At 48.0% G+C, this 12,224-nt stretch overlaps 1 protein-coding gene across 7 annotated transcripts; it reads right to left on the bottom strand.

Annotated features, from left to right (window-relative positions):
- On the bottom strand, positions 1-10,753 carry LOC135329667 (protein shisa-4-like). 7 transcript variants are annotated; one of them, XM_064518782.1, is made up of 6 exons: positions 10,606-10,751; positions 7,372-7,540; positions 7,048-7,122; positions 3,630-3,744; positions 795-903; positions 1-150 (listed from the first exon to the last, which is right to left on the bottom strand). In XM_064518782.1, the coding sequence occupies exons 1-4, from the start codon at positions 10,670-10,672 to the stop codon at positions 3,714-3,716; spliced, it is 342 nt and encodes a 113-aa protein (XP_064374852.1). In that variant the 5' UTR covers positions 10,673-10,751; the 3' UTR covers positions 1-150; positions 795-903; positions 3,630-3,713. The 7 variants fall into 7 exon arrangements, with proteins under 7 accessions (XP_064374852.1, XP_064374854.1, XP_064374851.1 ...); XM_064518784.1 differs by having other exon boundaries at positions 3,646-3,744; XM_064518781.1 differs by lacking the exon at positions 795-903.
- Between the last annotated feature and the right edge of the window lie 1,471 nt (positions 10,754-12,224).

Here is a 12,224-nt window from a genome sequence, read left to right as displayed (position 1 = left end):
TTTCACAATGTTGTCTGTAGTTTTTTTTCAGAAGTAAGAATTTTTTCACTTTATCACAGCATGTTACTTGTAACTGGAGTACTCATGGACAGCTTCCTAGAGTGATGCCATTCACAAGAAATCATTTACTATTTGGTGTAGTCCACAAATCTAAAAAGAAATATTTTTTAAATCTTAGTCTTTTTGTAATTCTTTAGCTAGATCAAACAGGAGATGCTGAGGTCACAATTTTTTTCAAAGACTTCCTAAACGTCTGAATTGTACAGGTAAGTCAGAACACTGTGTTCATTACCATGGGAAAGGGGAATTAGTGATTGAGGAGATTTTCACTTCCCACCAGAACCTCTCCCCAGCTCTCCCCTCTGTCCTTCTTACCAAAACCTCTCCCCAGCTCTCCTATCAGCACTACAACCTCTTTCCCCGTGTGTCCCTCCAGCAATTCCTGTTGTAGCGGTACCAATGTCTCTCCTCAACAATTCCCAGTCAGTTTCTGACATCATCTCTCACCTCTGCATTTCTTGCTTAATACTTATCACTGTGTCACCCACCAGTGCTTTTCACCAAAGCCTCATCTCAGTACTTCTCTCCTGTTAAAGAATAGTGAATTGAAACTGTCTAGAAATGGCTGCTTAGCACAACTTATATAAAACTTGCTTAGCATGAGTGGCTAGATTTGCTGAAGCCTTAGGCCGAGCGTGGGAAAAGTAACGAATCTTTACTTAGTTTAATAAAAAATAGTGCCTCAGAGCTCGTTCAGGCTGGGAAAATAAGGGAGACACACGCAGTCTGCGCACCTGTGTCACCGACTCCGAGAGGGAAGATGCCAAAACAATGGGGAAAAATAAGACCTCGGGAGACAACCGCCAGACCCAACAAAAACAGAGGTACGACCGTCATCAGAGACTGCAAAAAACAAGAATAAGGAGAAAAACAGCTTGCCTCAGAATGACGATGAGACCCAATGAGGAGCAGGAGACCCCAGACCAAAAAATTATTATTGGTCTAACTATCGCGTGAGGGGTGGGAAATGTAAGTCGAAAAGACTATAATTACCCAGAATTTGTTTATGTTAGGGTCCCTCTTTGGAGGCACCCAGCTCGAGCTGTAATTACGGCACGCGCATGATTAAAATTATCTGATTTGTTTTGATTTGACTCTGAACTTTTCTGCGGGAACCTAGGGTCGAGCCCTGTTATGGAGGCCGACAGGCCTAACTTCCATAACATCTCCAAAAGCTTCTCCCTCTCTCACCTCTGCGCTTCCTGACAAAACTTTTCTATCTTGCCTCAGTGCTCCCTAACAACACTTCCCCACTTTCTCTCACCAGCTTTTCCTGAGAAAAACTTTCTCCCTGTGTCCTCACCTCAGCGCTTCTCCACAAAACCTTTCCCCTCACACCTTGGCACTTCCACTAAAAACCGTCCTCCTTTTCTCCCACCTCAACATTTCCAGACAAAACCGTCCTCCTTTTCTCCCACCTCAACGTTTCTGGACAAAACCTTTCCCTCTTTCTCCCACCTCAACATTTCCCCAAAAAACCTTCCTCCCTTTCTCTCACCTCAACATTTCCCCAAAAAACCTTCCTCCCTTTCTCTCACCTCAACATTTCCAGACAATACCTTTCCCCCTTTCTCACCTTAGCATTTCCTGATAAAACCTTTCCCCCCTCTCACCATAGTGCTTTCTACCAAAACCTTCCCCCCCTCTCACCTCAGCACTTCCTGACAATACTTCCTCCTCCCTCTCACTTCAGGACTTCCCGCCAAAACCTTTTGCCCCCTTTCTCACCTCAGGGCATCTCAAAAAAACTTTATCCACTCAAACCTCAGCACTTCTTGATAAATCTTTCCCTCCTCACCTCAGCAGTTCTCTGCAAAACCTTCCCCCACCACCTCAGTGCTTCCGGACAAAATGTTTTCCTCTTTCTCACCCTCAGCACTTCCAGCCAAAACCTTTCACCCTCTCACTCTGTGCTCCTGAAGAAAACTCTTCCCTTGTCTCTCACCTAGGCAGTGCCTGCCAAAATCTTCCCCTGCTCTCACCTCGGTGCTTCCTGACAAAAATCTTCCCCTTTTCTTACCTAAGCATTTGCCGCCAAAACCTGCCCACCGTGTCCCCTCAGCTCTTCTCACCATAACCTCTCACTGCCATTGCGGGAGACCCTCGATGTTTCCACAAAACCCTCTCTCAATTTCTACCCTCAGCACTTCTCACCAAAATCTCTGTCCCCCTGTCTCCCCTCAGCAATTTCTCCTACAGCTGTCCTCAGTTCTTCTCTTAGCATTTTCTACCAATACCTGTTGCTGTCTTCCCCCTCAGTGCTTCCTACCAAAGCCTGTCTCAGCACTTCTCACAAAAACCTTTCCATCTTTCTGTCAGCACTTCCCGCCAATACTTCTAGCCCTACATCCCTCCTCAATGATTCTCACTAAACTTGTCCTACTGTCTCCAGTATCTTGTTATCTTGTTACTTCTTATTCTATATACTCGCCCTGTGGTTATGGAATGTCTGGCCTGATGCATTATCTAAAAGCTTAAGCCTACTTCTACATAGGGTCTATGGGTCAATGCTCAGGGATCTTGTTTGGAAAAGTTTTCCACTGAAACAACTTTTTTCATTGTTTTTGGCACATTGTATAAATACTATACTGCATTGCCTCATGATTTATACTGGGAAAAGCAGGCTGAAAATGCTGCCAAGCACATGGCAGGAAAATTTCTGCATTAAAAGCCATCCTCTCAGGTGGAAACAAAACAAGAGCTTAGGTTTTGTTTTCCTCCTCCAATTTCTCGCCCTCCTGCAGCTAATAAAATCATATAGCTTCAATGAAGTTGAAATATTGCCACCTCAGAAAGCTGAAGTTCCCATTAAAGAAAGTTCCCATTAGCTTGTGCTATAGCTTATCCAAGCTGTCTACCACCCAACAGACATCCCATTCTCCAGCCAGCATGGGAAATGGATTGAACAAGAGCCAGTCCTTTGACAGAACCTCCAAACACCTTGTGGTTCAGGGCAGAGGGGCTGGAACACATTAATTAGTTTTTGGGGTATTGTCACATCACTACAGCGTTGGCTTGATGTCCCCAGAGCCAATGTGCATGCAAGAGAACACATATTGTCCATCCTTTAGTAATAAATCTCTCCAGGAAGAGAGGCTAGAAAGTGGAAAGCCTTGTTAAAATGAGCTCTCTGCAATTCCTCAATGCTGATCAACTTTTCCAACCCTGTCTTTGCCTGTTCATCCTCTGCCTTTCTCCAGTCACTCTCATTTGTTTCTATTTGGGTCCAAACAGGACTGGTTTCTGCTGGGGTCAGTTAGCACACAGTCAGCTCCTGCCTTAAAATGACTGAACCGTGGAACAAAGCCAGACAGGAATGGTCAGAAATAGGCTGCTGCTTTGATTCAGATGGAACTGATTCTAGCTATTAGTGTCATGAAAATTCCTGTATTTACTGTCAGCAGTAAACAGAGACCTGGGCTGTGTACCCTGGGCTGCTCCAGAGCAACAGTGCCACAGCAAAGCAGCAGGCACATGCTTCTTAAACTTCATAGACAATTAGTAAGGAAATACAATTTTTAAAATTATTATTAAAAAAGCAGGAACGATAATGAATTAAAATCTTGTACCAGTGATAAACTTAACTGGTTGTTAATTAACTCCAAGTTTTAGAATTCATAAAAATCTTCTCTTCCTTTTCAGACATCACACAGTCAGAGGGATAAGGCAACAGAAGATACTTTCCTGTAAAGTCAGAAACAGTTTTTGAACAGGTTAAAGATTCTGCAGATACAGATCAGTTGGACGCTTGACTTGCAGAAACCACTGCATACTGACCAAATACGTTCCTTCTATACTGATAGTAATTAAGTCTCTGGACTGACTCAAACAGCTACAGGCTATGGTGACTTGCGTACTTCAAACCTACTTTACTGAGTCCAACAGCGTTAGCCTGATTTAGACTAGCTGAGGATCTGCCTCTACGTTATATGTTTTGGGGATTCTGTTCATATTCTTACCAGAATTATCCTATTATCCCTTAATCTAAAAATCACTAGTAAGCAAAAGACAAGCATTCAGAGTAAATACCTGTTTTCATTTTCATATTAATGTTGTAATAGTTTCACAGTAGGCAATGCAATATCATTACGACCTATCTTTGGGCAGATTCACTCCCTTTGTGAGTCAAACGAGTTCTTGAACCATTAAACGTGTGATGTGTTCATTTCTTTTTATTACTCTCTCTTACTTTATGAATGTCAGCTCCAAGGTGGTAGAAGGGTCATTAGTTATACATTTCATTTTCACATCTGGCAACTCATGGCAAGATGAAGGACAAAACAGCAACACGGGGTGACAGAAACCAGTAAAGATATACAATACCATTGCCATTCTAATAATTCTGTGCAGAATTGACCACAGGAAGGACTGATGTGAAACCTGTAGAAGACCATTGGGCCAAATTTACTCTGCGTTTAAATTCACTCAATTAAATCATTACTTGTCTTAATGTTCTTTAAAACTGTTTGTCTTTTTTCAAGCAGTTGAGCATCTTAAGGATTAAAAAAAACATGAATGATATCGTGCTTCACTGTCAATGACTGACATTGTCATTCCACAGCTATGATTATAAATATTGTCAGGCTGCTTATATTGAATACACAGGCAAATAAACAAAAATGCACTGTTCAATTTACAATCATCTGCATGTGAGAAAGAAAACAGGAAGACACAGTAATGAACAGGTATTTTTGATTGATGAAATACAACCTGCCAGTTTCTTAACCACTTTCAAATTATTCATGTCCCAAGGGAAATCAATTGGATTGCTAGATTAGAAACATAACCATACAGAAGAAAAGAGTATTGTCATCTGTAGTATAGCTCTACTGAGATGAGTAGTAGAAATGCTGCATTTTATTAAGGATTGCCTATACTTTCTATTGTTTATAGTTCACAAACTACCAAAGAAAAGCATACTAGTCATTCACTGATGATAAACATTTAAATTTATATGAACAGATCAAACATGAAACTGAAATATTTTAATAGCAATACTCTGTTACAGAAGAGTTGTTCCCCTGTTTTTGCTTTAGGTATATTTAACCTGATGTGCCACTTTCTCTGGTAGTCAACTACGTACAAGCAGCACTAAATAAAAAGCAAACACAGTAGCTCTCAGCAACTATCTGACTCTTTTATATATATATTAGAGTTCACATAACATCAGCCTAAGTTTGTTCTCAGAAACAAAAACACTCTGGAAGACATACTTATCTCTGAGGACTACAAGAACAGACATACCAACAAAACTGGCAGACATTCTCAACACTAAGGCACCATAAAATTAATACTAGATTATGGCTAAAATCTTACTTGACTACAGCACTGAGTGAGCTGTTAGCAGTGACTGTTCCTGTGTTCAAAACAACCAGCTACTGTCAGGACCCTGAGAGCACTGACAGGCCTTAATGGCCCTTACCAGCCTTACCTGGGGTCTCCCCCCACACCCTCTGCCCAGGGCCCAGGAGCTCCATTTAAGCTCAGGCCTGGGCCTGCAGTCCCTTCCTCAGCTAAGCTGTAGGTGTGCCTGTCTCCAGCTGTGTCTGGCATGGATCCTGTTATCAGGACCCTGACCGGTGCACGGACTTCCCAGCCTGACGTTGGAGGGCTCCTGGCCCTCTGTCCCTTAGGGGGCAGCTGCCCTTACTGCTCTGCGACATCTACAACATTAGTGAGTTCTGTGTTTAAGATGCTTTTACTCCAGTGTGGTTGAGTACAGGATTTCTTTTTTTATTTTTTTAAAGAGGGAGGGATCTTAGAGGGCAGTGATGGTGTTTAATCACAGAGGAAAAGTACAATATAAGTGAAGATGAGTTCACACTTCCACTATGGAACACAATTTTCAGATTGGCCTTTCACAATTGTTCTTTGTGGAAATTATTGTCATGATAGCTCTAAAGGGAGAAAACCAGATCTAGTTGATGTAGGATGTTGACAACTCCAGATTTACTATCACTCAAGCTGAGAGAAAAAATCCTATTATTTCTGACACAGGCCAGACTAGGTCCCAGAGTATGTGAGCAGCATACAGCATGATCCAGAACCCACTTCAGTTGGGGGATTTAGTTAGGCTTTGCATCAAGCATACTGCTGGCTACAGGTTTTGCGGTTGTGCTTGCTCGGTCTTGAGTCAAGATTCAAGAGCATTCCAACCTCTGGAAGACATTCAAGCACATGTCTAGAGCAAAGAGACTGAAGTACAGGCTTTTCTCAAAAAAGGCCTCTGTAAGATCTGTAGCTTGTTTTTAAAAATAGAGACTTTGCTGGCACTTCATGTGGACCTTTGCCTTTATTTACTTTTAATCTGCTAAGACCTCATGAATTCAAAAAATGAAGCATGGCTCAGGTATGAAGAGGCGCTCTGAGCAAAAACCCCCAAGGCAGAGCCTAAAGGTTTGTAATTATTCAAACATACGCAGGTATAGCAAACATTCATAGCTCATATTCATAGTAACTGGCGTGGTTTCTTTATATTTTTCCAGGTCACAACTAAAAATAGGAATGGCTTAGAGCAAGAACTCTGGTTTTCTGTGAACAACCATTAACATAATGCAGGCACTGAAAATATTTTTATTTTCACAGACTGAAACAGATTTTATCAATATTTCTTGCTCTAAGTGCAAAAAATGCTAAAAAAAGGAGATTCTTCATACAAAAGCAGCTTCTTTAATATAGCCGCTATAGACTTCATCTGCCAGTATTTAAAAGCAGAGAGTAAGTGTGCTAAGGCTTTAGAGGACAAACTCCCATTCAATAATGAGAATATGGAATATTACATATGATGATCATTATGGTCTAAACAGCATCATCTAACCTATTCCTATGTCTTTACTTCTTCAAATACTCTGAAATGCTTGAGTGCTCAGCATTCTTAACACACAAGTGAGTACTTCTATTTTCATTTTATACTGGCATGTATTGATTATGTAATAAAGAGCCTTCAAATAACTAACATTTGAAAAGCTAAGACTAGCCATGACTTACCTGGGGCCAGAGTCTATGTAATCATCAAAGTCTGCACGGAACTGCAGGTAATTCACATTGCCTGAGCCAGAGGTCCTGTAATGAGAGAATTAATCTCAAAAATGGAATTTAAGACTTACTTAAATACATATCAGTTCATACGCCAATTTGTCCATCGCATTATTCCCCTTCTGCAGGTAGGTTACATGCATTAACGTAGATCCCTGACGGAGCCAGAAATAGAGCTGAAAAGTACCACTGTGTGTTTTAACCATTAAACTATACATCTTTGTTATCTGGCGATTCAAAGAAATGCCTGCTGTATATATTCGGTTTGCCTCCTACCTTCCATCAAGCAGATTACATTTAAATTGTTGTCCTTCATCAAATTTCAGTAGCACATTAGAGCAACAGTATCGACGCATGCAATCTCCACAGCAGAAGTTGGGACAGGATTCTGCAGGTTGCGCCTTGCCATGATGATCAGCATATGCCTCACAGTCCTCACCCAAAACTGAAAAAAGTTAAAATCCAAGAGTTCGTACCTAAAGAAATACTCATCATACCAAGTATCGCACACATACTGATCAGCTCACCTAGGTTCATATCTAAATAGGTTTCAGGTATTTCCCTTAGGTCTTCCAAATCAATTAGTTCCTTCAGAGTATAGCAAAGGCAAATACGTACTCCTGACACAGGAACTCATGGTATCTTGTCTTCATCGAGTAGCTCTTCGCAAGTGTTCACACATACATAAGGGATTAAACTGCATGCAAATACACTTACGAGATGCTCTGTCTGGTGGTGTTCCCATCACTGCATCTGCTAGTGGCCACCCAGTCACTCTAAAGACTCAAACACCAACGTGACCAGCCAGGTCTTTGAAAAGATCAGCCGGAAGAAACATCAAATTTTCCTAGATATCTGACTGGATGCAAAAGATGCATCACAGCCACATTCCCTACAGATGCAGATTTCCCTATGAATTGGCTGCTTCTGCCTGTTGTTTTCTTTACTTCACAGACATTCCTAATCTGGCTCGATTCAGGGCACGTCTTCACGACATGCAACGGGACGTCACAGACAGAGATCCCTAGGAGCAGCACTGGTCAAGCGGCGTGCTCCCACTGCCAGCCTCAGCCGGCGCAGCTGCAGCGGTGAGGAAGCAGAAGTGTCTGCATACGGGGACAGACTCATGGCAGGATATCCCACGCTTTCCAGCAGCGCTGAAAACCATCGCACTGGGCTGAGGTACTCATTAATGTGCAGGCTGGTTTCTCCCTCCCTATCTTTGCCCTTTCGAGCCTGAACGACTGCAAGGTAAGAATGACACATCTGAATCAAAAACCTCCAACAGTCACATGGAAATGCTTCTCAAAGCTTAAGCTTTAGGATTTCCCTAGCAGCATCGCAACTGCAATGCTCTGGGTACCCAGCAGAAGTGGGACAGGCCAGTATGGAGTTAAAATAGGGCCAGCCTGCCCGCGGCAGCAGGGAGGAGTCAGCAAGAAAGCAAAAAAAACTTTACTTGAGACAACTATCACTGGCAGAACATAAAAAAGGAGAATACGGAAATAAGCAAGACAGTTGAGCCTGTGCCACTCTCACATGGTCCATTCAGTTTGATGGCTTGGGGTTTATCACTCTCTGGGAGACACCTGAGGTTCAAACACTTGGAATATACTTGCGAGGGGAGTAACTAAGCCAGGACTTTAACAGAACCTGGGCAGGAAAACTTCCCGCCCTCTAACCTGCCCCTTCACGCCTACGTTGTGTGCACAGACAACTCTCCGGGCACACCCCGGTTGTTCCAGCTCTAAAGCAAGTGCTAATGCTGCTTCACCAAGTGCCAAGAGCAGCCCCGGTGTTTTGCTCCTAAACCACTCTCCACCAGGAACCTCCAATTCCTTCAGGCGTAGTTGTTCAGAGAATCCAGACAAGAAGGTGACAAATCCTATTCCTTCGGAAGAAAAGTCAGGGATACGTCCTCGAGTGCAGAAACTGAGTTTGCCTTTGACTACAGTCTTGACCCTTCAGCGCCCAGATATATCTGAACGTTCCAGCCAACACCAGGAAAAAAAAAAATCACTGCTGTAAGGAGCTAAAGGTGAAGGTTCATCAAATACAAGCAAACAGGAACTTCTCCAGCAACACCACAGTACTTCTGCAGATATGTTTACGCACTCTCATGCCTGGCTCACACAACTTTTTCTCGGCAGACGCGTAACGTCATCCGACAACAATCTCCTTCCTGCATCACCAGTACGGCAGTAACAGGTAGCCAAGCTAATTCTAAAATACGCTGCGAACTCACGCACAAACAAAACAAGGCGACCAACAAAATTACTCCCTCCCTCTCACAACGGGGCTACTGCAGCGCAGTAAAAGAACAGTGGAAACAAAAGGTGTAGAGCGCTTCTCAGAGCGTAGCCTCGGACCAGCCGAGCCGATCTAACGGCTGAGCACTGCCAAAGGAGAGGGATTCGGCTCCTCTGCTCTGTCCCTCTCTTCCTCCTCCAACTCTGCTCCTCACAGGAGCCCTCCTGAGCCGATTCAATTCACTTACCCATCGCAGCCTCTCCGGCGCCTTGCGTGCCTTTGGTTTTTGCTAGTTGTTTTTCCGCCAGGCTAATGATTTGAATCAGCTCCGAAGGGGCCCAACAGCCACCGCAGCCCAGCACGGAGCAAGTGCTAAGGTGGAGGAAGGCAGAAGTGGCCTCCTGCTTTGGCAGAGCCGTCACTGAGCGGCCCACCCTGTCCTGCCGATAATCGGCGCCTCCAAAACCCTCCGACAAGCTCGTCAGGCTCCACCTCAGGAGCAGAGCTGCTAAGCTATTCCCCTTGAAACTCCACTGCTCCAAGAAGAAAACGTCCTCTAATTTCCAACCTACGCTTGTTCAAGGACGGCTTGCGTGTATTTATTGCTCTAGCGCCATCGCTGCGATTTAGCTTAGAGAGCTCTTCTTCTGGTGTTCGCCGGGCAAAGCCTTACACAGAAGACTGATCGTCTCAGGCGTCGTTTAGCTCAACCCTCAGAGCAAGTGTAATCCTTTAGGTCCTAAAATTAAATACCATCAAGCTAAACGGCCTCTCGCACATCCACACGGGATCCCATTCATCCTTCTCGCACGCGTGGGCGCAGAATTTGCTACACCGGAGAAGGTGAAGCCACCGGTGCACTCGGCGCCAGGAACGCTTCTCCTCCGGGGAGACCTCGCTCGGCAAAGCCTGCGGGCGCCTCTGCCTTTCCTCCTCGGGCCCGGCCCGGCCCGGCCCGGGCTGCGCAGCCCGCGGCACCGCTCCCCGGCGCCGCTGCTCGGCAGCCGACTCGGGGGCCCCGCGGCGCGGCGCTTCCCGCCGGCCTTTCCCCCCGGCGAGCCCCGGCCGGGCCGCGCCGCGCTCAGCCCCCGCCGCCGCTCGGGCGCCCCCAGCCCGGGCGCGACGCGGCCTCGCCGGCGGGAGCTGCCCGGGCCCGGCGGGGAGACCCTCCCGGGGCCGCCGCGGCTCCCGCCGCCAGGCCCGGCCTCCCCGCGCCCGCGAGCCAGGCGCCGCAGCGGCCGCCCGGGGCCCCGCGCTCACCGGCGGGCAGCAGCAGGCAGAGCAGCCCGAGCGCGCCGAGCCGGCGGGCGCCGCGCTGCGCCGCCATGAGCCCGGCCGCGTCCCGCGGGAGGCCGCGGCGGCAGCGGGGGCGGCCCGGCCCGGCCCGGCCCGGCCCGGCAGGACGGCGCCACCGCGCGGCCGCGGGAGGGCAGCGGCGGCCCGGCTCGGCTCAGCTCGGCTCGGCTCGGCTCAGTTCGGCTCGGCTTAGCTCGGCTCAGCTCAGTTCGGCTCGGCTCAGTTCGGCTCGGCTCAGTTCGGCTCAGCTCAGTTCGGCTCAGCCCAGCTCAGCTCGGTTCAGCTCAGTTCGGCTCGGCTCAGCTCGGCTCGGCTTAGCTCGGCTCGGCTCAGTTCGGCTCGGCTCAGCTCAGTTCGGCTCAGCTCGGCTCAGTTCGGCTCGGCTCAGTTCGGCTCGGCTTAGCTCGGCTCGGCTCAGTTCGGCTCGGCTCGGCTCAGTTCGGCTCAGCCCAGCTCAGCTCGGTTCAGCTCAGTTCGGCTCGGCTCAGTTCGGCTCAGCCCAGCTCAGCTCGGTTCAGCTCAGTTCGGCTCGGCTCAGTTCGGCTCGGCTTAGCTCGGCTCGGCTCAGTTTGGCTCGGCTCAGCTCAGTTCGGCTCAGCCCAGCTCAGTTCGGCTCGGCTCAGTTCGGCTCGGCTCAGCTCAGTTCGGCTCAGCTCAGCTCAGTTCGGCTCAGCTCAGTTCGGCTCAGCTCAGTTCGGCTCGGCTCAGCTCAGTTCGGCTCGGCTCAGTTCGGCTCAGCTCAGTTCGGCTCGGCTCAGCTCAGTTTGGCTCGGCTCAGCTCAGTTCAGCTCAGCTCGGCTCAGTTCGGCTCGGCTCAGTTCGGCCCGGCCCAGCCCAGCCCAGCCCAGCCCAGCCCACCTCGGCTCGGCCCAGCCCGGGCCAGCTTGGTTCGGTTCAGCTCGGCTTGGCCCAACCCGATCCAGCTCAGCTCAGCTCGGTCCGGCCCAGCTCGGCTCGGCTCAGCTCGGCTTGGCCCAACCCGGCCTGGCTCAGCTCGGCTCGGCCCAGCCTGGCCCGGCCCACCCGGCCAGCAGCACCTGTGCGCCGAGGCGGCCGCACGCGGCATGACCAGGTGCAGGGTGGCTGTGCCGGTGGCCGCGCTCAGAGGCGGCGCGGGTTGTCCTCCGCGACAGCTGCTGGGCGAAAGGAAGCTTTCACGTTGACACACCGTCTCTTTGCTGGTTTTTTAAGTTAACTAGTTCCCCAGGGAGTCAGGATTGCGCACGGGAACGTGTATCCCCAGGTGAAGAGCCTCGCGTGGAAACGGGGCGGTGGGAGATCTGCCCCGTCGCACAGCTGCGCAGACGTGCTCGTGTCCTGCTTTCCGGGCAGCCAGCGAGCCAAATAAGCAGTGACTGCTTAGCCTGTAAGACTGTTGCCCAAAGACCAGCGCTAAGATTAACACAGTGCCTGAATTTCACCGTGTTCTGGTATCCCCCTGTTTTGGAACAGATATCTCCAACTTCGTGTACAAACCTTCCCCTTTCTTTGCGTCTGCTGTATAGAGACTTGGGTTTCTGTGGTGTGTGGCAGAGGTAAAAAGTCCCCTGTAGCCTCCAGAAATGTTTTTGGTGTCGTTATTT

Source organism: Dromaius novaehollandiae, chromosome 12, assembly GCF_036370855.1.
Source record: "Dromaius novaehollandiae isolate bDroNov1 chromosome 12, bDroNov1.hap1, whole genome shotgun sequence".
In the NCBI taxonomy this organism is placed as follows: Eukaryota; Metazoa; Chordata; class Aves; order Casuariiformes; family Dromaiidae; genus Dromaius; species Dromaius novaehollandiae.
Note: the sequence above shows the minus strand (reverse complement) of the source record. Positions and strands in the feature narration are given on the sequence as shown.